The sequence below is a fragment of the Dermacentor andersoni genome, chromosome 6 (assembly GCF_023375885.2).
Source record: "Dermacentor andersoni chromosome 6, qqDerAnde1_hic_scaffold, whole genome shotgun sequence".
NCBI classification, from domain to species: Eukaryota; Metazoa; Arthropoda; class Arachnida; order Ixodida; family Ixodidae; genus Dermacentor; species Dermacentor andersoni.
The window spans coordinates 58,321,991-58,349,176 of record NC_092819.1 but is presented as its reverse complement, the minus strand read 5'-3'; the positions used below and the strand labels follow the sequence as shown (position 1 = coordinate 58,349,176).

Below are 27,186 nucleotides of genomic sequence, written 5' to 3'. Positions count from 1 at the left end.
CTGCCCTGACTCTAAACATTAATTTTTTTTAAGATAAAGCTAGGAAGTCACACAACGAGTCCTTGCTTATCCCAGTCATTGATCGCACTTGTTGGAACCAGTTAAGGTGGCCACTGCCCTCTGTCACCGTGTTTTCGTCACTGTTTTTCACCAGTGCTCGCAATTTAGTAGGGAAGCAGAGGACTTGGAGCAGCATATAACAAAAGTTTAATAAAAGTTATCCGATTTCTACCAGCATTAAGAATTGTAAAATCTCTGTGAAAGTGACAGTGTTGAAGGTGGCACTCCCCCACAGTGTGCGAGTGGCTGGGCAGGCATTGTAGAAGTAAAGGAGCCGTGCCTGTACGATCCATAACAGAGGAGCACCTAACAAAGATACAATACCTACCTAACGAGCAGCGAAGTTTCTGGTAGCAGTTCCCCATCACACTGCCAAGAGCCAGTGTGCTTGACTGTGCCTTCGTCGCTAGAGTCTGGCGTTTTGGGCACAAACTCAAAGCAACTTGTTCGGAAGCAGTGCACGAAGGGAAACTTGAACTGTAATGTGGAATGAGAACAGCATTAATGTCTAAGGTGACAAGCTTTGAAGATATTGTTAAACTCAACAGCATCTAGACATCTTACAATATTGCCATATAGATTAAACAACATTAATTTATTTCATTCATTTCGATTCATTTCACACACGATGTCCCGGGTGCTATGGTTAAAGGCAGCAATATATAATGCAAGCACAAATAACACGATTTTATGAGGGCACTCAATGTAACCCACTTGTGCATTACTTTATGCCCCCTCTTTCCTTCTGCTTTGCTCCAATGAATCAAACCTATAATAGGACTAATTAATTTAGGTTTTACATCTTTGAGCATCATGGCGCATTAAAATAGCCCACTGCATTGGAGAGCACCAGGTCCATTTTTACTGTCTCAAGTTCCAAATAAAAATCTATGTACACTAACAGCCCTGCATTTTACTGTCACTAGAATGCTGCCACCGTGGTCAACAATCAAATGCACAACTTCAGGCATGGCACCACAACGCCTATGCCACAAAGCCACCGCTGGGTCAAACTTCAGCCAATGTCTAGCCTGTCAGCACTCTTATTCATCTCAAGCGACACAGGCAAAGGGTACATACAATGCCGCTTTTTCTTTACATGTTTGAATAATTCTAGGAACACACAAACAAGGACGTCATCATTGAAGCCCGACCAGCGCAACAGCCTTTCACAAGCACTCGCACAGAAAGCCACCAAGCAAGCGTTCAGAATCAGAATCAAATATTATTATCACATGTTGTTACAGGTTGTTAAATACAAAAGGAGGTTCCCGAGTTAAATATTGAATTGGGACCTCTTGTGCAGAGTACACGTTAAAGTAGTTAACACGATTATTAGGACTGAAATACACATCAAGCAATGAAATGTACAGGTTGGTGGAAATTTGAAAAGGCAGATTATCTTTGCCCAACCCTTGGGTAATTCAAACCGACACACACACATACTGCTGAGTCGAAGTAATAAATTTCAGCTCACTAAATAAAGCACGTTGAAGTAACTGCATGGTGCATGTTTTAGACCGGAAATGAGCCACAGCAATGAGGACACAGATAACAGAAATTACACAGACAAGCCACACTCATAACTAATTTATTTCCAGAAGAAAACAAACATTATAGACATTATATACGTCCAGCACATGTGCAGAGAGACAAGAAAGAATGACGTCCACCAAGGTACAATCAAAAGTGATCCCTCAGGAAGCTCAATTCACCACTGTGCAGCACAATATACGGGCTCACTTACACAAGAATCACCTCTTTTGTTGAGAAAACAGGCATCGACCAACTTGTGCAAATCTGTATGACAATTTCACTTCACGGTAGGAGTCACAAATAACACAGGTTCACAGGTGCTAGACCTGCAGTGGTATGGCAGGTTCAAGCTAGTTCCTTTCTCTAATGACAGTAATGCTCTCATAAGCAATTATTTATGCATTAGTAATCCTGGCTGATGTACAGCTTGCCACAGCTTTAAAGAAATCATGTAAGGGACTCAGCACTCTACAAAAAAAAAACCTAGCATGTTTCTTTTCTCAATCGAGTTTGCCTTTCCCTTCATTCATTACACTGCTAAAAATCCTATATAATTAACAAAGCACAGAAAAAATAAACAATGGAATGTCATACCTGCAGACAACATTCTTTACATTGTGTATCACTCTGTGACAATACAGTATGTACAACTAACAATCATCCTATTCTGGTAACACTGAACTTTAGAATTCACAGGCTTATTCTTCAATTTTTTTAACAGGGCTTCAGCGACTGAGGGTATACTTGTGGACAACATTCAGTGGCAAAGAAAAGAAGGCTACAGAGGCAAAGCATGCACAAGTACGAGTGCTCCCAAAAAAGGTGACATGTTTTCATGCAGGTCAACTTAAGCTGAGGAAGAGAAAACAAAAATTTTATTTACAATAGCCAAATAAGACAATATATACCACCGTATGTAAAACCTGATCTCTCTCTCTCTCTCTCTCCTTCCCCCTTTGGGGCGCATGTGAAATCATCGCACATGGAAGCTGCGCTGATTCAGTATCTGGATCAAGAAATCAAAAGTGCTATCAAACACTGCCAGAGTACTTTGCAGAGTATCACATGCGCAGAAGCTTTGCCCATGTTGCCATCTTTTTATTGCCGCAGAAAGTTGTTTGCGATGGGGGGCTGGCAAAAGCCAGCTGAAATGAGGCAGGAAAGTCACATATCAAAGCTAGCTTTCACAGCATGATCACTTGGATTTGCCTAAGGGCGATTTGAAACTTTCAAAAGAAATCACACGCTTTACTGTCTCAGCTAAATCTTGTGATCCATGCCGTGCAAACCAACACTGACTTGCAAATGTCTCACCTCACTTCAGCTGGCTTTCCCAGTCCATCGCTATCCACTGTCACTGAAGCCCTGCTAAATAAATGCAAAGTAAGCCTCTCATTCCTAAAGTTCAATGTAGGCAGAAAAGGGTGTGATTGATAGTTGTACAGTAGTATTGTCACAGAGCGAGAGATAATCTAAAGAAGGTAATATCTAGGTAAAACATTCCATTGTTGTTTATTTTTTCTGGAACTTGTAAGTTATCTAGGATTTGCAGCAATGTAATGAACAAACAAAAAGGAAAACTTGGTTATGAAAAGAAACATTCTAGGTATATTTGTTTAATGTTCTCTTAGAGTCACTTACGAAATTCTGTTAAGCTGCTGCAAGGTGTACATTGGCCCGACTGGCCAGGCCAAAGCATAAACGATTGCTTACAAGCGCTAATGCTGTCAATAAGGGACGGAAATGGCTCTTACCTGCCATGCCATTGTAAGTCTTGCATGTGTAAACCTGCGCTATCAGCAACGCAAACTCTAAAAAAAAGTTGTGGTACAGTTACATGCGAGTTGGCCTATGCCTATTTTATCAAGAAACAGGGCAATGCTTGCTTGAGCCATCTATTACACTCCACAGCAATGAAATTATTTTCCTGGGAGATCGCTTTTGATTGTACTTCAGTTGAGGCTTTTCTGTCTTGTCTTTCGGCATATGTACTGCATATATAGTGATGTCTGCTTGCTACTAGAAATAAATTAGTTGCAAGCGCGCCTGTCCTTGCCATCTAAATAATACATGTCCTCATTCCTGAGCCACGATTCCGGTATAATAAATGTGAACTGCACATTGAAATGCAGCCCACGACCTTCCCTACCCAAAAGCGCTTGCAGCCACACAGCAAGCCGCACACTGCATGTAGTTTTGGATGACTCTTTAGAATACACACTTACGGGGCTGCATGTTTCAGAATTGGCCAGGGCAACCAGAAACCTGAGAAAATTGCGCCGTGAGCACTGCGAGACCAGCACGACATCCATGAGACCATTGCCGAGATGGGCTGTGGGAGCCACGCCTGCTGTGCTCCGTGCACACCGGTTGGCCATGAGAGCACAGCTCACAGACAGGAAGTGGCCCTGGATGCCTAACCAGTCTGCATCAAGAAAGAAGGCAGGAGAGATGATTGATTGATTGATTGATTGATTGATTGATTGATTGATTGATTGATTGATTGATTGATTGATTGATTGATTGATTGATTGATTGATTGATTGATTGATTGATTGATTGATTGATTGATTGATTGATTGATTGATTGATTGATTGATTGATTGATTGATTGATTGATTGATTGATTGATTGGTCGATTGATTGATTGATCTTTTTGAGGTAATCAATTGAACGTACTGCTTCTTTTGCCATTAGCTCTACCCGCCCTGGTTGCTTAGTGGTGCTGGGCTGCCAGCTAAGCACGAGGTTGTAGGATCGAATCCCGGCCACAGCGGCCACATTTCGATGGGGGCAAAATGCGAAGACACCCATGTACTTAGATTCAGGTGCACATTAAAGAACCCCAGGTGGTCCAAATTTCTGGAGTCCCCCACTACGGTGTGCCTCGTAATCAGATCGTGGTTTTGGCACGTAAAGCACCATAGTTTTAATTAAGCAAAGCTCTTTTTGATGTTTGCACAAATGTTAAAGCAAACATTGTGCTAATGACAGGAATTTTTGTACAAAATGAAGCAAATGTTATTTCACACGAACGTAATGCTAATGATGCAAATGCAAGCAAATGTTTATTCAAACGTAATACGATCATGCAAATGTTAAATAATTTGCACCATGTATCTTCACTGGTGGAAACATAACCGATTTATTTATTTATTTATTTATTTATTTATTTATTTATTTATTTATTTATTTATTTATCTATTTATTTATTGATAATGAGAAGCTCGTGTGGGTTTCTTTTGTATCTTTGTTCTCTCCTTAGGTAGATGATGGTTTTGTCTTTCAAAATATTTGCTGCATCTTGTAGATTTCCGTAGAATAAAATTTGTCAAAATAAAGTTTACATACAGGTTTGTATTTTCTCAGCGCACAGCTGCTACAGTTTACTTCTGCACACACCTGCACTACAACAAGATGAGCACAGCACAGTGTTAGTAGCATACATGTTTCTGCTTCCAGAAGGAGACATCGCTGCACCTATGGTCATGCGAGGTAACCCATCCATGTCCCACCTGCTGTCATTGCCGCTGTACTATTGTTAACCTTCATTGCATTCTTTCACACACCTTGCCTTTCACCATGCAGCCTGACACTTCTACAACAGAAACCAGCTTTCTGAAAGAAACATTTTGTTTTGATCTTTCCTCGTATGTGGATGCAAATCTGTGAGCACAAGCAACACCTGTTGCAGACTATCTACATTGTCAGGTGGAAGGGAGTCAGTGGTTCGAAAAAAAGCCTACATTTTTTGCACTCGTGTTTTTTTTATAGGAACACAAGTTGGTATGCATTAATATTTTATTAAGAACATAAGCTTAATGAAGCAGCATGTTTTGAGTATTCTCAATGATGTCACGTGGGAATCCAATCAGAACGTCCTCTTGAGTGGCGTCATGCATCCATTCTGTGTAGAATTGGCAGATGACGCTGATAACATGCGAAGCAGTGTCTATGTGATCTGTAGTGATGCAGACGGTTAAAACCTAGTAATAAATTACACAGTTTATGCAGAGCACCTAAGTTTGGCCCTTGATGATCACAAGGACTTATACCTTACGAACTTACTGCATTCGTACAAAAATTAAGATCGTTTCCGGTGTGCATTAAGTGCCTACATACTACTTTGCATGCAAAAGGGGTTCAAGGATAGAAAGGCCTGAGGGAAAAGAAGGCAGGTACATGGTAAAAAAAATCTTCCCAATCTGTAGACTATGTTGCAGTGAATATGCGACCAAGTATTGTGCTTCAGCGTATACAGCAGGGGATCTACAATGTTTCATGACAGATCACTTGCTCTCTCTTGTGGCTTACGAGAGTCCCTCTTTTGTCCACTCTATGCAATGTCAGCGACATTACACTGGGTACAATAGTCCCAAAAATGCCAGCCATGGTGCACATATGTATGCACACCTTCCCTGATTACCTATGGAACAAAAAAGCAATGCTTGTTAAGGCATCTTGCCCATCCTGTCACAGCTCCTTTGTCTCCTGCAGGTACCTTTGTGAGGTGGCAGTCTTGAAAGGTTACTTTACAAAACATTAGTCAAGACTAAACTTGAGTGCACGTGCCAAATTTTGAACCCAAGCCAGGCAGTGCTTGCAGATATTGTTGAGTTTATTCAGAACCAAGCAGTTCAATTCATTTTGTCTAATTACTCTCGTCACTCTAGTGTATCAAGAACAAAAAATAACCTTCGTTCATTGAAATTACCTTCTTGCCGCAGACTATGTACCATGGCTGTCCCTTTTCCACAAGGCATGTCACACTAACCTCGTCCTCAGAGACTACCTCTTCCATCACTCAATCCTACATGTCATCCCCGCACCGATCACCGACACAAAGTCGGCGTCCCATCGAGCTGCCCCAATGTCTACCTTGAATCCTTTATTCCAAGAACTTCCAACGAGTGGAACCAGCTTCCCAGCACCATTGCTGCCACCTCTGATGCCGCTAAATTCAAAGAGGCTGCCACCAATTACCTCCACTCTTCTCTGTAATGCTTCCAGGCACTGAGAGTATGTGAAATAACAAAAATAAAATTAATTAATTAATAGACGCACCATGGAAAGAAAGAAAGAAAGAAAGAAAGAAAGAAAGAAAGAAAGAAAGAAAGAAAGAAAGAAAGAAAGAAGCAGTAGCCAGGGCATTGCCATTAGCGTCACCCCAGCTGATAGCTAGAAAGCAAGGAATTGAGGGGGAATGGAGAAAGTAAACATTGCACTCATTATATCTTTGTTTATATTGCTAACACACGTGCGGTATCTGATTGTTTGAATGAGGCGTGTGGGTGCCATCACTCGAGAAAAGAGGAGGAAGAACGAACTGGGCTCGCGCGTTGAATCTAGCTGGTCAGAGCTGCAACCGCTGTTGTTAATATAACTTGTAAATAGTTGCTCGTCTTACTGACTCGTCCTTCGCGTAACAATATTGGGTCCTTTTGGAATGTTGCTTCAGCAATATATATTCCTTGAAAGGCGTCAGATTCTATCTATCGAGTTGCTCAACTTCAAGAAAATGTGTTTCAGAGCCCTTTTAACCCTACAAAGCCCAAACACATTGAATAAAATTTGGGGCTTTTTATGTGCCAAAACCACAATTTGATTATGAGGTGCGCCATAGTGGAGGACTCCGGAATAATTTTGACCACCAGGGGATATTTAACGTGCCCCCAATGCACGAGACACGGGCGTTTCTGTATTTAGCCCCCATCGAAATGAGGCTGCCGCTGCCAGGATTCAATCCTGCGACCTCGTGTTTAGAAGCGCAACACCATAGCCGTTAAACCACAGTGGGTAAGCTCAAACACCATTCCACATCAAAGAAAAAATTAAAACAACTTGTTCACGTCTATTTCTGCCCATGGAAAGCATATTCATGCAAATAAAACAGTCAAATGATAACTGAGTAAAAATTGATTAGTGCGATAATTACTGAATTGGTAATGCATTTGCTGAACTATCCACAACCTAAAACTCCGTGCAGCATAACAGAACACAAGTATGGACTTTGTGTTAGTTTCCAGTGCTTAAATCAGAATTTCAAGGCATCGAATTCGCCATATTAAAAACAACTCGTTAGGTTTTGTGGGGTCAAGCAGGCTTTGTCACTATAAACTTGTCTTATTAGCAACATCACAATGGTTAGTTTTCACAAGTGGACATACAGGGCTTATTTTCAGTGTGGACGTCCGAAGTATTGAGAACTTGGAGTGGGATGTCACCAGGTGCTGCATGGCATACTTCACATCTGTGAAAGAAAGAACAGCAAGAGGATGACGACGATCACAAGGCTGCTGCAACACGGCAGACTGAATGTAGGGCAAAGCAATGACAAGAGTGTTATGATTTCTCTCGGGAGTTTCAAACAATTGACTCTCATATATTTAACCCCAGTGAGACTTTCAGAGCTGCTCCAAATTGCGCGAAGGTAAAGTTCAAGGGCCATCCTGAAATTTCCATCAACCCAGAGCCCTAAACCAAAGTTCTTGCTAGGAGTCTGGGCTCACTCTCTACAGAGTAAGACAACATAGATAAGCATGCAAGACTTAAGTGTTTGTTGTGTATGTTCTTAGCATTCTGTAACATGCAAAGAACCACACCACAAGGTGGCGCCTCTCTCTCTGATGTGGAATGGCAGAGCTGAGGCAAAGACAGAAGGCACGAAGAATCTGCGAGCCGACTCTCGAAAAAATGTTTCTATTAAAAAGAAATTAAACAACACTAAATGAAACGGGGCTGCACATAAAGGAGTCCATGTTCTTCAACCTTCTGCACATTGCTAATGAGATGCATACTGGGGTCCTTTTCACTCGGAGCAATGTATGCTTGGAAGGCATAGATCTGCTACACTCTGTTATGTGCTGAATATCTCTCTTTTCTTATCCCCACTCTGATATGTTTAATAGATCCACTGCAGACTATCATGTGTTGAACATACCTCCCTCCCCCCAGTGAGATCTTTAAGTAGATATTTTGCTTGGACGATATATAAAACTGGAATGTACAGTATCTTGATTATACTCTATCTTTATCACCTCCTGAATTCCCCTCATATATCGTTCCCCTCATACATTGTGAACCACTAATTTGACATTGTATTATGTATTTGACCCCACCCTTCCAAAGCCTTTTGGGACTAATTTAATTTTTTCTTCGTTTCATAAAGAAAAGGGGGAGGGGGCTGCAGTATGTACTTAAATATGTGTAGAAACTTTCATGCTATATATGGAAAATTTCAATGATCTTCCAGGATCAGTGCACGTACCATTTTTCTTGCTTCCTGTCTTTGTTTACAGCGTGAATGGTCACGAACTCCCCCAGTTTTCCACTCTACTCTGGCGGCAGACAAGACAAGCTGAGAGGACGCGCAACTATCACCATACGGGGTGCTCTTATTTAATTTTTTTCAGAATTATTAAGAATTGCCTGTGGCAGATAGCATAATTCTTGTCCTCGAGTTGGACTATTCGATGAGGTGGACATTGTTGGCACGTGAAATTAAAACATATATTCAAGTCTCTACCAAAAATTCACTAATTAACTTTTTAATCAGTTACTTTACAGCGCATATTATAATTTATGAAGTGTAGCCAGTGAGATTGCAAGGTACATCCTCTTGGAATTATGTTCCAGAATGACACCGGTTTAGCGATATTACAGCTCTGACTACTTATAATGTAGCCACTTATAGTGCGGGACCGGATATAATGTGGTCTTTGTGTTGTCGACAAATTCGACTTTGCCCTGTCATCTGCTAGCCACCTGGTTAGCTCAGATGGTAGAGTGGCTGCCCCGGAAAGGCGGTGGTCTCGGGTTCGACTCCCGGACCAGGTCGAATTTTTCTTCAACTGTGAGGCTTTTCTTTCGAGGAACCCGTATCGGTTTCCTTTGTAGCAATTGCTACAAACGGGTGGATGTCTGATTTTCCCTTTGTTAATTACTTCTCTCCACCTTGCGGGTTTCCGCAGAACTACTACGATAAATCAGTTTACATGCAAATTGCTTGTACTGCAGCCGCGTGACATGGAATATCGGTTATAATGCGGTTGCCGGAAAATCTAGCAAATCACTGCCTACGATTCATAAATTGCAATATGTGCTGTCGAATATTTAATTAGAAGAACAATTAGTAAGTTCATTAGTGATTTTTTATTAATTATTTGAATATGTGTTTCGATTTCTCAGCATCATGCAGTGTTCCTGATAGGAATGTAGAAAGCGAGCCACATATTAAATAAAGGAAAGTGCATGCAAGAATCATTATGACGATTGCTAGGGACAACGTAAGCCCCAAGGAGTATAAGAACTTATTTGAGCGTAGTTCCAATGCAACTAAGACCATAGTCAGAATATCTTCAGTGCACTTAGGTTTTCTGGCATCAAGTCATCAAGTACTGCACCAGTCATCAAGTACTGCACCAGAAGCAGTCACAACCCATCTTTTTTCTAAAGTCATTCGAAGCACTCTGGTCCATGCAGATGCCAAGACACTTGTTGGGCGGTATAGCTGAAACGCTGAGAACACCGCAACCATTGGTCACTGTTCAAGCCGACTTAGAACTTGCAAACACAAGTACACATCACAAAACTAGTCACCACATCATCATACTATATTTACATCAAAATAAACATCCTATGCCAAGACGTTTTGAGCTCGCTGACCCAACCCTTAGGATGCCAACCGCAACTGCAATTTATTTTTCCAATTGGCATTTTTCCACCAAACTTGTGTTTTAGGTATTAAATGACACACCCCTACTCATTTATATTTAATTGGATTACACCCATTATTGCAGTTCAGTAGGAACAGACTTCCCCCACTTCTATTTAGTTTCATTTCCGAACATCAGAGGGGGAATGAGAGTTTGAGAGTGTGGTGGTAGCTTCGAAAGCAGGTAATTTTCGAGAAAGGAAGCTAATCGGTGCTTCCACTCGGTACGCGTACATCCAGTGAGTTGGTCCCACACCAACTACAGGTGGGGGAACATGAATCCCTGCTGATTGCAATAGGTAATACCAGCTGAGCCATTCTTTGCATTGTGTACCTCATCATTTTCTGAGGTTGCAACATTCTTTAGCAGGGCAACGGATGGGAGTTAGCAGAATGTCCGTGAGGGCGAAGCTTGTCGGCATGCAAGGTGTGTGTCAGCAGAAAATTTACAGACGCGGACATAAGTGTGAATTCTATTAGCACGCACACGTTACTTAGGGCGACACAGTTCAGGAAAGTTATCCTGCACACGGGATCAGCTATGCATGCCCTGCAGGTGCTGTTAATAGAGATGTGTTTAAGGGAAGAACAACAGGAACAGTGTTTTGCTTGCGCTGCTTCCTTGCTGTCGATATACTAATTAGCTGGAACAAACACATTGCAAGTTTGTTTGTTTGGTTCTCTTCAGCTCATGTGTCTTTTCCCTCATTATTACCAGTGGCAGCATCCCTTTTAAGTTCCCTGTAGGACAGAAGCATTTACCAGCAGTCTGCCATTGCCCCAGTCTTGCCTCAACCGACTCCATCCTGCGAATTTCCTAATCTGATCCCTCAGTCTGATCCTCTGTCACCCTGAAGTGGCACCCAGTCTGTTAATCTAAAAGACGAGCAGTTCCACATCCTGTGCATTACATAGCTTCCCTAAATCCGCTTTTCAATTTCAAAGGATACTGACAAACATTTTTTTATAATTTGTAGAAACCTTATCATATGCTTCTTGCAAGCAAAAGAATGACACTTGGCAAGTATTAAGGTTGAGAAGTGCTTGAAAATATTTTGATATGACACTAAAGTTGGTCTCGAGAGGGTGCACCAGGCATCATTGAAATTATCAAGACGTCATAATACAGACCAAAATTGGCATGCACAATGTAGCGATGAAGTTAGGTATGATGACTTAGTTCATAGAAAAAAAATTATAAAGAAGAGGGCTGTGTGAATTTTTTCTGGCTAAGCTCACTTGCACAAGCCACAGCAATATCAGGAATGGAAGGAGCTAATGTATCTTAACATCATGAAGCATATACCTTGTGGGCATAAAACTGAAACTGGTTTGAAGAAACAAGTGCTATAGTAAATTGTTTAGCATGCTCCGATGCTTGGCAGTACTTTTTTTGCGAGGGTTTAGAGTGTTTTCATTTAATGCGAAAGAATGAAATCAAAGCAGTCATGTCAGTACAGTACTCCTTTAATCTCACCTATAATAATGGCTACACCTTAACTTGCTCTCAAATTCGTACTGCCCATTTCCTGTCTTTCACGTTTACCCTAGCTGTCATCAGTCTTCTGCCAGTCAAATGATCTGGCACTTGACATTTCGGAGTAACATTGTTGAACAGACCCAACCAGTAGCACGTCAGTTTATTGCGGACATGCCAATGCCTAATTTCCTTGCTACAGAGTGAAGGCAAAGAAGAAACACAACTGGCCACCCACCCTGCTCTACATCGGTCAGTTCCTGCAGGGTCGTAATTGGCATCAGTTGTCTCTGGCTGTACAAGCAGCTTCAGTTCCCCTTCGTAGACATGGTGCTTCAGAAAGGTCTGCCAGCCTGCAATGAGCCAACAAGCAAAACGAGTTGCCAAATGATCCCTCAAGTGAGAGCCAGTTTCAACCATCACTGCGTGTGACATGACCTGATCTTTTTCTAAAGCTATATACTGTACTTACTTGTACAAGACCTGCACATGTTTTTTTTTTATTTACAGCATCATGGCAGGATGCAGCTCATACACACGCCGGGCATATGACTCAGAGCAGACTCTCAAAGATGCTTGCCCTCGGTGCCGTTCCATGCTCATATATATATTCCAGCAACTTTAAGTCAAACATTAGCAATGATATCGGTTGAACGTCATGAATTCAAAATCTAATCTTTAATTAGGAAAACCTTTCTTTTTTTTCTATTTTTAATCTCGAAGGTGTGGGTTGTGGGTATAACATGAGGACAGATCTTGCACAAGTAAATATGGTAAATCTTTGGCAAGCACGGTACACCATTGTGCGGCAAAGGTAACAAGTATACAGTTGACTGACAAACAACTAACTCAAGTGAAAAAAAAATATATACCACTGTAGTCAATGCATGGCATAATTTGACTTTTTATGCAAACTCTTTTGTGTGAAAGCAAGCGCACAAGAATTAATCCTATTCCACGAACATTAACTGACAATGAGACAATTTGGAGTAGTGACTCGCTAGGTCATTTTAGTCAATGTTAATACTGGTAGCAACACAGTCACTCGTTAGTTATCAATGAGGGTCAGTCACGAGACCTCGGTCAATCAGCAATGTGAACATGCCTTTAGAGCTGGCAGAATCATGTTCTTGCAACTGCTTTCATCTTTATATCTAAACAGGATGACGCGAAATCTCCAGAAACAAGCACGGCATGTGCTTTAGTGCCTAAGCACATACCTGGCGTTGCGGTGCATTTCTATCACCCCAATGATTATTTTATGATTGTACTACTGCAATCACTTCACGCACTTCATCACGAATCAGCTAGAAAAATATTTTCCGTGCAAAATGAACCAGTACTTCTCTGAAAGCTAACCACATAAGATGAAGTAAACATTCAGTAGCAAGCAAAATAAGAACGAAAAAGATCATATGATGGACACAACATTACAAGACTGTCATTCAAATTATGGCGCATGGATAGGTCTACCATTAAAACACTAAAATTGGACCACCCTTTAGATAGGAGTGTGCTGGCACGTCATAATGGTGATGACATGAAGGGTGCCAGCATTAAATGAAAAACATGAATAGAAAATGTGGGAAAGTGAAACACAAACCAGTCCAGTTATAGCGCAATGGTCCCATCCAGCGAAATTTCTCACTGGCCTTGATGTTGTCTCCAAAGAAGCCGTAAGAAAGGAATCCCGAGGAGTACCGCACCAGGCGTTCACCACTGTGGATACTCGCGACGTCGACACCTATTTCAGCCCCTGTAATAGAATAAGCTGTTAGAACACGTGCAAAGATATGCAGTCAGCAGTAGCAGCTGTAAACATTACTAAAGGAGCACTAAAGGAAAGTCAAGCTTGATATAAATTAGTGATATGAATTAGTGCTACAAAATGTCCAGTACCCTCATTTCTCACTTAGAGTAAGGCTGGTATAGCATAGCAATTTGTTTCTCTCAGTTTTATTCATTTCTTGTCATACACCATTCACGACCGTCTGATCCAGGTGATGAAGTAGGTGAAGAGCGCTCATACCTATTACAAAGCATGAAGAGGAGAACGAGAATAGAATTTCTACATTATCCAGATCCATAGCTGTTGTTAGGAAATGACGTAAACATAGGGTCGAATAGGCACGCCAACACAGTGAAGATATGACACCAGCTCCCACAACATAACGCATCCATTTTATAATCAGTAGACTGTAGTCAACAAAAGAGAATGAAACATGAAAGAAAAAGTAACCTGAAGCGTTTTATCATGAACAAAAATGCCACTTTGGACAATTTAATAGAATTTATTCGTGCGGAATATCTCGCATGTGCTGCCCCTTCCCGCTGTCCTGCGGGCAGCATTTGCTAAAGCCCCTGAAAAATACTAAAGTAGTGCCATTCTTGTCAGTATGCAGGCACCTCCTCTCTCGTGCATTTTGTAGATTGTAAATTGATCCAAGTTATTTGAAATGCGAAGCACGTGGAGCATGGCCCCTGGCCAGTAATATGGGCTTGTGAAAATATCCTGCTACGGCACCCCAGGGCGGTGTGGCTCGGAGGGGTGTACTTGGTGAGGTTTGGGATAACGAAAAATTCGAAAAAGTAACGTTGAGTACAACGGTGGAATGTATGTAGAAGCAAGTGGCGTGACTTTGCCACGCCTGAAAGTGTAACAATATACTGTATTCAATCTGTCAATATAGAGAAGTGCTTGCACTGTGTTTAGATGCATGACATAAAGCCCTTGAAGAAGAAACCTAGTTTTTTCAGGGGCTTTAAGCTGACAGGTTACCACATGTTCACTATTTTAGGGGTACACCGTGTCACGGAAGTGCTTTACAGAATATTTAAGTCAGCAAAGCACTTGTACTAGCAAAAACTATGCCCTCAAGCAAGCAGGGCCAGATGCAAGTGCATTTGCATGCAGAAGCGCACAGCGTTGGCGCTCCTGAAGGCAGCACCACTGCACTGGCAATGGTCATCCGGATAAACTCGGCGGCACTTAGAAATCACAGGTTCTCAAACATGACACACTGTGTTTTTAGAAGGTCGAGCAAGCGTCATTTTGAATGTCCACTCGCTTTTGCATTGTTTAGTTGACCGGCAAGGCAGCACGCATGCTCAGGCAACAACAGCGAAGCTCTGAGATTATCAGCAGCGAAAACACAGCTCCCGCAACAGCGAGTGCGTGCCAGTCAAACCCGGCTGTGCTCGTGGCTCCCACGTCCGTTGTTTCCTTGTGGACACCACAGAGGTGCTGCTGCAGCTTCTAGGAGAGGAGGCAGAGGCGAAGGGGCACACTTGGCGCTACTTTAGCTGTTTTCTTTATTTTTTTTAAGGGGGCTTTAACATTTGCTGGAGCACAGCCAGCTCTCTTTTCAGGTCTCCAACTGAAAGCAAGCAATAGCACCCCTGCAGGGTACGACCACGGAGATCACCAGTACATCTGAAGACGTCTACATAGGTGACCCCATTCATCACAGAAGGTTCGCATTGCAAGAGGATAGCACCACCTTTCAGACGTAATTTTCTCTTTAGGCACTAACTATGTGCTCTGCATCAGATTGCTAGATTTGTGGTGTTTAACCACCCAGATCAATGTAGAGGCTATGAGAGGCATCATATTGAATGGCTCTGCATTGACTTTGCCAATGTGGTTTTCATAATAGTGTACACCAAGATATCAGTACATAAGCGTTCTTGCATTTCAGGTTCCAGCTGCTGCCCCAGTAGGGAATCGAACCCTCAACCTCATAGGGAGCAGAATGTCACATCCATGGGGCCTCTGTATCATAGCACCCTATAAGTTTGCAAATGCACGCATCATCATCATCAGCCTATTCATGTCCACTGCAGGACGAAGGCCTCTCCCTGCGATCTCCAATTACCCCCGTCCTGCGCCAACCGATTCCAACTAGCACCCGCAAGTTTCCCAATTTCGTCGCCCCATCTAGTCTTCTGCCGTCCTCTACTGCGCTTCCCTTCTCTTGGTACCCATTCTGTCACCCTAATGGTCCAACGGTTATCTAGTCTGCGCGTTACATGACCTGCCCAGCGCCATTTTTTTCTCTTAATGTCTATTAGAATATCGTCTATCCCCGTTTGCTCTCTGATCCAAACCGCTCTCTTTCTGTCTCTTAAAAGTTATGCCTAGCATTCTTCGTTCCATCGCTCTTTGCATGGTCCTTAACTTGTTCTCAAGCTTGTTTGTCAGCCTCCAAGTCTCTGCGCCGTATGCCAGCACCGGTAAAATGCATTGATTGTAAATGTTCCTTTTCAATGATAACGGTAAGCTCCCAGTCAGGAGCTCAGGATGTCTGCCGTATGCGATCCAACCCATTTTTATTCTTCTCTGAATTTCCTTCTCATGGTCAGGGTTCCCTGTGATCAGTTGACCTAGGTAAACATACTCCATCACAGACTCTAGGGGCTGACTTGCGATCTTGAACTCTTGTTCCCTTGTCCGGTTATTATCATTATCTTTGTCTTTTGCATATTAATCTTCAGCCCCACTCTTACACTCTCCCTGTTAAGGTCCTCAATCATTTGTTGTAACTTGTCTGCATTGTTGCTGAATAGAACAATGTCATCGGCAAACCGAAGGTTGTTGAGGTATTCGCCGTCTATCTTTATTCCTAAGCCTTCCCTTTTTAATAGCTTGAACACTTCTAAGCACGCAGCGCACTAAGTGCACTACTCGCTTCTAGCTTAAGACACTCACGCTGGCATGCATGGTTTGAGTGGTTAGGCATTGAAAGCACAAATAAAAGTGTACCACAATCTTTTATGTCTTCCATGCCTAACAACTCCAACCATGAATCTTTTACCACCTTGCTCAATTCATTATAAACAAGTCACGCTGGCATGCGCTTTGCATAAACTGCGCTTGTCCTCGCAGATTTCAATTTCCAATGACAGAGGCAGCGCTCAAGAAATTTGTACGCTGCGAGGCTGCCTACATAATAGCTCTACGTAATGCAGTCAAACCCTGCAACGAAGTCACATCTGACATGAAAACAGCTTCATTATATCCTATATATATTCGTTATGAGTGTACATGGCGAAGAATAATTTCGCGATTGGGTCTATATAAAAAAGGAATAAAAAATGCAAGCACGCATGATGCCTCTGACGGGTCCACAAAGGGTTTCCTGTCATCTTGAATGGCCCATTGGTGGCTTTCCATGCTGATACATGGCACGTAAACATCAAGTTATAAACCCGATTTTCATCGTTATTAATATGCAGCTGTTCAACAGAAGTGGTCACAGAGAATTGGCACTTTGGCTTGCCGGTTGTGGGCCAGTCAAGCCAAGCCATTGGCCAAAATGCACATGCACATCCAGAGTATGTATGAGTGGACATGTAATGAGGAGGGAAGATAACCGATGGTCATTAAGGGTTACAGACTGGATTCCAAGGGAAGGGAAGCATAGCAGGGGACGGCAGAAAGTTAGGTGGGCGCATGAGATTAAGAAGTTTGCAGGGACAACATGGCCACAATTAGTACATGACCGGGGTAGTTGGAGAAGTATGGGAGAGGCCTTTGCCCTGCAGTGGGCGTAACCAGTCTGATGATGATGCTGCTGCTGCTGCTGCTGCTGCTGCTGCTGCTGCTGCTGCTGCTGCTGATGATGATGATGATGATGATGATGATGATCCAGAGTACGCTATTTCAACTTGCTCTTGCTGAGTATTTGACACTTTTGCTGCCAGAATGCATGCTTTGAACTGCAAGGAAGCAATTCATTTCACAGTAACCTATAGTGTTTTTGTTGTAAGCAGCACAACACTCACTAAAATAAAGCACGACCAACAGAAATTTGTATCTGCTTCATAATATCTGGTAATCTGTTATATCTCTGTTCATTATGTCAAGATTCAACTGTGCTCTGTAAGTTCAGTCAAGTAAGGTTTGCGTGAATGAATCAGATGTTAATAAGTACAGTTTATTCTCACCCATTGCTATAAGGAGTGCCGATGTTACAGGGCTGTTTTCTCCAGTTGTGGTGCAAACCAGTGCATCTGTGGAGCCAGCAGGGATCACACCAATTTTTATTGTTCCCGGCTGTAGTCGGGAATTCGGGTCATTTGCATCAACCCCAGCATCCCGCTGTGCCCTCAGCAGCACGCCATTGACAATTTCATTGACCATGCCATCGCCGCCAACACATACGACGCTGCATGGAGATGTGTTGACAGAACATTATATCAACAAGAGGTGCACTATGCCTGAAGCACAATCAAAATAAAAACAAAGCTACTTGAATATACTGCACTGACACTCAATCAATCAATCTTTATTTATTTATTTATTTATTTATTTATTTATTTATTTATTTATTTATTTATTTATTTATTTATTTATGTTAATCGTGTGTTGGCAGCAACACAAAGACATGAGTTAGGATAACCATACATGATTGCATCAAAACAGAAGCATAACACACCAACATACTAACAGCAAATAACTAACACACTACCAGAAAGTTGAAGTTTCATGTAATCACCCTATGGTGTCGTGTTTAGAAAATTTAAGTTTAACTTGCTTGTAGCAAACATAAACCACTCGAAATAACAAATTCATATTAATTCAAAGGCATGGCAACACATCACATAGACAATGCATTTCTAAATTGAAACACGCACTTAGACTTTCTACGTTTCGAACAGCCTTCTCTCACGTCTTTGCTCCCTTTTATGGAGCTTAAGGCCATAAGCTAAAGATAGAGGTGCGCACAAGCCACACTTCTGAGTATAGGCATGGCCTGGACCAACGTTACTAGACTAGCTTCAGTTGTAAAACTCCCCGCCCACGCGCTTACAGCCGCTGTCACCACTTCTGTGACAGCCGCCAGATGGCAACGCTGTTCCATCGGACTCCACTGCAGACGCCTCGTCACAGCCTTGACCTCGAGCGGACGGGCAGTTTGCGCGTGTTTTACGCTCGCTGGCGTTCTCTCTTGTCCGAATTAGTGATACCACGAGAAAGCGGTATCCACCTACAGCAATAAGATTTATCGCGCCAGTTCGTTAATACTGAAAGAAGGGTAAACTGCATAAAAGGAAGAAACGCATACAGCGAAGCACAGAAGCTGCGTTTCTAAATGTCGTGTGTTTTTTCCTGTCGTCTTAACGTTTCGCGCAGTTTAGGCTCACGAGCCTGAATGTCTGGCCAAAGTGCGTGATTGTAGGATGATCTTCATCCTCACCGAAGCTTCTCACCACGCCAAAGAAGCGCTACAAAAAGAAAGATGAGGTCGGTCTTTGTACACACACGCCACAAAAAAAAAGAAAGAAAGAAAGAAGTCGGATTTTTCATTCCGTGAAGATGGTTAATCAGCGAAGCTGAAACGTGCGGCCCCTGTGTTTATCACTGGGTTAATCCCGAGGGTTCATTAAAGTATTTCTCAGTTATGAGGTTACACACACAATCGGCTGCGACGGAAAGAACGACGTCACTGACGGTATGCCCGCAGTCCGCAGTTGTCGCTTGCGTTCGATGTCTCGGAGTTTGCTCGGCGGCGTGGTTAGCAGCCTTCGCCTGCGATTTGCCGCTTGTGATTCTTCAAAATTACATTTCTTCAAAATTAAATCTTTCCGTTACGTAAGACCATGAGTGGCTCATACTGCCTTAAGCAATGGCTCATACCCCCGTAAACACGGCCTCCCCATTACGACGACAGAAGTGAAGTGAAATTCTACGCTGCTTTCTAACCCCTATCCCCCATCCCCAGTGTAGGGTAGCAAACCGGAGACTCATATTTGGTTAACCTCCCTGCCTTTCCTCTTCATTCTCTCTCTTTCTCTACGCTGGAAAGATGAACGGCCACGCAGCCAGCTGTGGCAGACGACGACGAACGCGGGAGCAGTGGCACGAGCGCGTGCCGTTGATTTCACAGAGAGTTCCCGGTCGGCACGAGGAATCGCTCTGTTTCACGCTGAGCGAAGCATCGCATTGCTGGGAGCACAGAAAAAGTGGTGCGCCGAACTGTCGACATCGTTCCGACAGCGGCCCATGCAGCCAGGTACGCAGCACGTCGGCATCGTCTGCTGATATTCTTAAGAAACTCGGCGAAGGCTACAGTTCCGCGGATGACATGCTTGCTGAAATTCGCTGTCAACAACTAACCACAGAATACACCAACGCTGCACCGCGTGCTTAGTACGGCCCGCCCGCATAGCCGGCTAGTCAGGAAGTGAAGCCGGGCGCGACTGCAACGCCACGAAGGCGCGGGCGGGTGGTGGTTCCGCGCAACGGCGCCGAGTTTTAAAACTGAAGCTAGTCTAGTAACGTTGGCCTGGACCCACTGCTTGCATCAAAAACCCGGTCAAGCTTGATGCTAAAGAACAATGAGCTCGCCCAGCCCAGCTCAGCATGAAAACCTTGAGACCCATACCTTATCCGGCCCGGCCCGACACAACACTGCCAGGACTATCTTGTAGTGACAAAATATTTTTTTCAGACTAAATGGAACTTTAATTACGGTGTTGAACTAAAAACTAATTAACCGTACAAAGCCCGCTACATTTGGAAAACACACACAACCCCAACATAATGTATTATGCGAAAACAACAAGCTGTCCAGTGACTCAGGCTTTGAACAAGTATTCCAAGTTCTTCAAACAAATTCTGCATGACGCACTCTGCGGCCATTCTGCCATACCATCCATGTTCTGCGCTCAAGTCGGGCTCTATACGTGGCCTGGCCGACAAAAAGATCAGTAGCCTGAACCAGCCAAGGCCCGAGTCAAGATAATGTTGGGCTGCCTGAACTGGGCCTGCGGGCCAGGTCAGGCACAAGCTTTCAGCTCACATGAGGCCCATGCACACCTCTAAGCCTTCCCATCAGGTTCAGCTTTGATTATCAATAATGCAAAGCCACATGCACCTTTCTGTGGACAAACAGTTTATTTAGTGTAATTTTCTCTTTCTGTGACGAGACATGAAAGCCATCGAAAGGAATCTATAACGAGTAAAACCTCGTTAAACCGTACCTGCTGAAACATTAGTTTCATTTTAAATGTAGCAAAGTCAAATCCCCGACTCAGCGGCCACTGAACATAATGTGTTTTGTATCCGCATAAACCGTACCAGCTTATTGCGTATCTATTGGTTAACACATAGTGTTTCCACTATTTGTCGCGCAATCACGGCAGTATGTCCCCATCAGGCGGCCCGGCAGAACAAGCTTCAGAGATCGGAACGGCCTCCGAGCGCCCTGTGCATTTGCGCATGAAGCCACATCTACATCATTTCGGCGCCGTGCGGAAGAGCGGTGTGGCGTCGTGCAAACTACAACAGACGTCAGTGCCAGAGCTCGGATAAAATACACCGGGTGCTCAGTATAGAAGAAAAATTGCACATTGTTCGTGCTATCAAATGTGGCACAAAGAAGTCGACACTGGCAAGTGACAGGGATTCACCGTTGACTACAACGTGTGGCATTTGGAATGCGAAGAAGTTGCTCGGCAGCGCTGGTGCAACCACGAAGAGATGTCGGCTACTAGGTTCGACTTTTCACCATCATTGGCTCTGTTGTTGTCAAAGTTTCGCCTAATGACAGTGATGAGGACAACACAGAAAGCGACAGCACGGGCGATTCAGGCCTGACAGTGGCAGAAGCTGTGCATTATGTCAGCCTCATGAATGCAATCGTCGCGACGAGCACAGCACCCCACAATAAGAAAGGCGTCCCGCGACTTTTGCGACGTTACCACACCCTTGCAGGGAGAATATGCAATGCCAACGAGGAATCTGCCATGTGAGTGTTTGCCGAAAAGAAGGGGCTGGCTGAAAAGCTTCAGTAAGTTTGAGGCCGCTGTCATCACTGCTAGGCTGCCGCAGCATCAAACGGATATAATGCTTTTGTCGCGTGAAACGAATAAATACTGCATGTTTTCCCCTTTCATCGCGTTCTCTCCGAGTTCCGTTTTTGACAGGTAAGTGGGCGATCTCATGCTATTTCGGTTAAGCAATACTACCATTTAGTACATACTTTTTCCGCGCTCCAGCCAGCTACTATTTAACGAGGTTTCACTGTAACACTAATTCAACATGCATCATTAATGAGTTCACAAGAAACGTGATTCTCATTACGCAAACTGTTTGTGGATTAACATGACAGCACTCCCACTCAGGAGGCTCTGAGTGAGTTCATTCAAGCTTGACCCAGTATGACTCGATGAATGGAAACCCGGCACAATGCAAGACATTTAGCTCCTAGGTGCACAGGCTAACAACCAGATGACCGTTATTCTGCCCCATTTCTTCTTTCTTGCAAGGAATCGTGCACATAAAATTGCTGTATGCTTTCTCTTTCAACTTTGCATTTGAGAAAAGGGGATACTTTGAATAAAGATATAGCACTTTGAAACCCAGTAAATGTATACGGTACTAATGTTGGTAGACAGTTATGAAAAAAGCACAACTTGTTACGCGTTTTAACTTATGTACTATAAATGAAGCAATACATACCCGTCAAAGAGAGAAAGGTCCAATTCAAGAAGGCATTCCTTAGCGTGACCCGCATACCGTGTCGCTGCACAAAGGTAAAACGAAGGATACAGTCTTGTTAACCTCACAGAACAAGGAAACCCAAACTGCTGATCTTTTGTGCTAAGAGGAAGTCGTGATCAACCATGTAGCGAGAAAAAAGAACTCGTTACTGCCCCACATGCATTGCTCTTGCTCGTTGTAAGTGACCACTTTTGACTAAACCTGCACTGTTATCAGATCATTGTTCAGTACAAAACGCACATTCTATATCCAAAACCCAATCTGAGAGCGAGATAGGCTCATCAGCTCCTCCTCATTCCTCATCAGCTTGCACATGCGACACAGTGTTGAACAACCTCAAATCTACAGCACCATTGATTGCGCCAAAATGTGTGGTGTCGCAAGTATAACCGGTCGACAGACTCGACCGCTGCATTTTATAGATTCCATGACTCATGACTGTGCTCCTTGCTATTGTTGTCATTTGAGCACTGCTTTCCTTCGAGCATTTATTGAGCATTGCACCCTATAAAAAGATGCTCTTTCTTTTCACTCTCTGGTAGCATTTATGCTTCTTCACCATCAACAAGTTGTGACAGTGCTTTGAGGTGCCTATATCGCATAATTTATGAGCAACCTGTTGACAGGAACAATGATGCATGGGGAGTGCAAAACCATGAATTTGTGAACCAGAAATAAGGACAACTAAGCTACACTTAAATCTTTCAATAAGGTTACAGGTAAACTGTTAGTCTGCAAGCTATTACCGTCATGGCTTCATTTGGAAAGTCAAATTTAGATGACACAGATTGTGCCTACGAGAGTCATTACCATGCTGTAAAAAATGCTGAATGGTGTGATAAATAGTAAGCATCAATGGTAGGATTCAGAAAAAATGCAAGATGCTTTGCCTACGGAAGAAAATGAGACATAATGGTAATATTTTAAGGGAGCTCATGTCTCCTCTGATAAGTGCATTTACACATGTATATTTCACAGCACCTTTATGCCATTTACAATGTATTGACACTGTCTTAGAAAGTGTGCAGCGTGTTCATTCACTGGCATTCCCTATGTGAAGAAGTGCTTCAAGATTATTATCTGCCACAAAAAAAAAAGAAAAAAGAAATCCACCTTCTCACTGTCATGCTTGGCATACTAGTGCTTGCATATTAAGACTCTAGGCACCCAAGAGCATGTGCAAGTCATTGCACCTGACATTTTTCATTGTTGAACTTTGGATTTCAATGCTCACACTGCCAGACGCTAACAGCTCAAACCTTCTGCGAATCACTCGCAATGTGCCTCATCTAAATGCTCCGCCATTTGTAGGTCAAGCTGTACAATGTGCTCGTATTACTGTATTCCATCACCTCAACGAAACTGCAGTGTTGTGGTGCTTAGAACACCTGTCTCACAACTGGAAAGCCGCGAGTTTTAACCTCACCTGGTGACAAGAAAACTTATTTTCTCTGCTTAGTGGCATTTTGTGATGGTTAACCAACCAAACCACCTATCGAATGAAGTAAGTGCGCAAAGACCTGCTCGTGATGCCTAGAATGGCCATTGCCGTCTTTTAAATCCAGTTGCTGTGTATTTCTATACCCCATCTGTTTATGCATATGAGGGAAACAATACCCACTGATTAATTCCACAGAGATGCCAGCCATTTGGAATATGGGCGCCACCTTGCGCTGGTAGATGACAGGCGCTCGTTTCCGACCGCCGAAAGGATTGACGAACACAAGCAGCTTCCGTGGCCTGTCCACCCCTGCAGAAATAAAAAACATAGGTTTACTAAGCATGGTTTTTAGACCAGCAGATACATGTGTAGCATGCACATCGCTGCATTCATTTACAGCCTAACTTGATCAGCTGAGCCTTTCGTTCTTTCAGAATATGATGCAATGCTTCTTTACTGACAAGCAATTTACTAGACTCTGGAAGATGCTGCCAAAAATCCATGACTTCACAGTGGGCTGTTTCAGACAGTCCAAGGTGGCCTGCACAACTAGTGTTTCATTTTTGTGTCTTTTCTTGATTAGCCAACCTACCACGGTGTCTTAGTGGCTATGGTGTTTTACTGCTGAGCTCAATGTCAGGCGCTGGATTACCCACCGCCACCGTGGCTGCATTTCAATGGGGGTGAAATGCAAAAATGCTCCTGTACCGTGCGTGGAGCTCAGGTATAAAAAAAAAAAAAAAAAAAAAAAAAAAAAAAAAAAAACAGGTGGTCAGAATTAATCTAATGTCCCCCACTATGGCGTTCGTCGTAATCAGACTGATTTTTGCCATGTAAAAGCCTAGAATTTAATTCATTCAATTTGATTGCACAGCCTCCTCTCGCGAAATGACTGGCCGTTTTGCTGATGCAGAAGCTTTGTCTGCTGATGTACCCTTCACTTTCCTTTTTTAGTGTCTTTTAAAAGACTGCTGACACATATTTTCAGTAATGCAGAAACCATACCACATCCTTCTCACACATAAAAGGATGACATTTAGCAAGAGTGAAAGTTGGGAACGCTTATAAGATATTGGAATGACACTAAAGTTGGTCTCAACGCAAGACAAGGCATCGTAAACATCATCACGATGTCATGAGACAGAGCAAAATTTGCTGATGCTGTGCAGCAATAGGACTACGTATTACTATGATGTTGCTAAACAAAAAAGCCATTATGAAGACGCAATGCACATGCTGGAATCAATGTGAAATAAAGCTTCTATGAAGCGCTCAATTAAATGCTATATATAGCTGTTCATCTTCGGCATAGCATATTGCAGCATAACAATTGCATGTCTGCTCAGAAAGGCAGCAAGACGCAGAACCACCACCACATAACCTTTGGAACTACAGATCAATTTCCGGGATGAGTCCACTTTGTTGCAACGCTCCTCCAGGGTCATCTTACTTTACTAGTATTACAATATCTCCAAAATCAGCCCCATTTTACTCAGCAAGAAACCAACTGAGTGGATGCGCCATACCTCAGGAAAGAAGGCATAGACATCATCGCTTTAATAAAGCAGTTATGCGGATGAAGCCGTACATTGTAGCAGTGAAGATAGTTAGGTATCATTTGTTGTTTCATTGCTTAATTTGGTAGAGAACTGAGTTGGCCACTGCCACATTTATGGGTGATAGTACAAATTGGGCTGCGTATTCTTTTTCATTATCCTGTCCATTTTGCCATTGTACTAGTTAATATTAGCAATCCTTTATGCATATTTTTATATGTAATTTGCAGAATTATGACAGTTACTTGCTGTCTGCCTTGATATTTTTGGAGGGTCAGTCATGCTGTTTCTACATTTTCTTATCCACCTCCTTCAGATGTATATGTGTAAACTCAATAAATTAAACAAATAGACTAATAAGGCAATTAATCAAATAACTGCTACTCTGTGAATGAGCTATTCAGCAAGACAGCAGTAACAGTCAGCAAAGCCCAGGAGGGTTCGCCGAAAACGATACGCTTTCAAAATAATAAATAAAAGTAGTGTGTGCATTTCTTCTAACAGTGCATGCATGTGGCAGCCGCAGTGATCATGGAGCAATTCAATGTATCATGACGTCCTGACTCATCCGCCAGCCTCAAAAAACTGAAACTGGTTCACAGCAACACGCGTTACAGTGTTATAGTAAATTATGTGCGGCACTTTGACATTTATACAAAGGCTGAACCATCATTTACCTTGCCCTCCTCTCGCCCCCCTCCCCATAAGAACATAGAAGTTGAAAATATCTTGTCTGTGCTCCTCAAAGACTGAATGATTCCCACAGTGTGTTTGTAAACACGTACACTCGAACCTCGTTATAACGAAACGGGATATAACTAACAAAACATTAGAATATGGTTGATCCCTCTTTCATAAGATCCCTCTTTCATAAGATCCCTATTTCATAAGAACACAAAAGTGAAACGCATCTTTCCAGAAGCAGTTGCATGTTTGCTTCATGAACTCATGGTCCGCTGCAGCGAATGGCGCGCGGTTGGCGGGTCGGCAACAGTGTTACAGGTTTTCTTGGCGCGCGGCGTTCTGTTGCCGAGCAGCGTCCTGGTGCCAAGTCACTTCGGTGAAGGTACGCCACTGTGGTCCGACTCCATAGTGTCTTGGGCAACCAGTTGAGTGGTGACGCACTCAGCTTCAGGAACGCGAGTGGCAGAGTTCGCAGCGTGTGCCGCCAACGCGTTCTGCTTCACGCTGATGTGTCTCTTGCCAGACTAAAGCTAGATTAGTGCACCATCGTCGTTGCTTTTCTGCACCGCTTAGCACAGTAGTTTCCTTAGTTGGTGCCATCACAAGTGAAGCAGTAGGTGGCGTGTAAGCACCGCTGATGCATGTTGAAGCTGTACTTCGTAGGTGACGAGGCGTCACAGCCTAATAAGACGCGAAAGACAAACCATCTGCAGAAACTGCATATTTTACGTGTTCACCGACGTCACATCTGTTACAGGAAGTTGATGGTGGACCCTGGCATAAAACACTTTCGTGTTAATAATGGATATAAGGAAGTAAATTAAATTCCCCTTGAAATCTCCATAGAGATCCAAAACAAGTGGGAACGAGACCAAACCAGACAAACCAAAACAAGCACAAGCGAGAGCTGACGTGAGCAGATGATAGTACTACATGGGCAGTCCAGCTGATACCACATACGAGTACGAATCGAGAATTCGAGCGGGTCCGCATGAAACCAGTTTCCCCCATGCACATCACTGAAGGGGTCTCTCTCATTGGTCTCCACTGTTTGCAGCTCGCTTGCCACCACAGGAAGCCGCGAAAAATTCGTCTAGGACCGATCCCTCCTGCAGCACAAAAAAGCTGCCACGAGGCAGCTTTTGCGGTGCATGTTTTCCGCTAATGTGTATTTACGCCACGCAGGCAGCTGCAGCTGGACCTGGCCTCCGA

The 27,186-nt window shown here is 43.2% G+C and overlaps 1 protein-coding gene across 1 annotated transcript in view; it reads right to left on the bottom strand.

Annotated features, from left to right (window-relative positions):
- Cerk (Ceramide kinase) overlaps nt 1–27,186 on the bottom strand; it is a 97,075-nt gene that overhangs the window by 7,337 nt on the left and 62,552 nt on the right. The window contains exons 3-10 of the mRNA XM_050171622.2: nt 23,915–24,043; nt 22,252–22,315; nt 17,733–17,953; nt 13,390–13,542; nt 12,025–12,139; nt 7,764–7,846; nt 3,822–4,021; nt 389–537 (exon numbers count right to left, since the gene is read on the bottom strand). Of these exons, the coding sequence (XP_050027579.1) occupies nt 389–537; nt 3,822–4,021; nt 7,764–7,846; nt 12,025–12,139; nt 13,390–13,542; nt 17,733–17,953; nt 22,252–22,315; nt 23,915–24,043 (1,114 nt within the window). The remainder of the gene's footprint in view (nt 1–388; nt 538–3,821; nt 4,022–7,763; nt 7,847–12,024; nt 12,140–13,389; nt 13,543–17,732; nt 17,954–22,251; nt 22,316–23,914; nt 24,044–27,186) is intronic.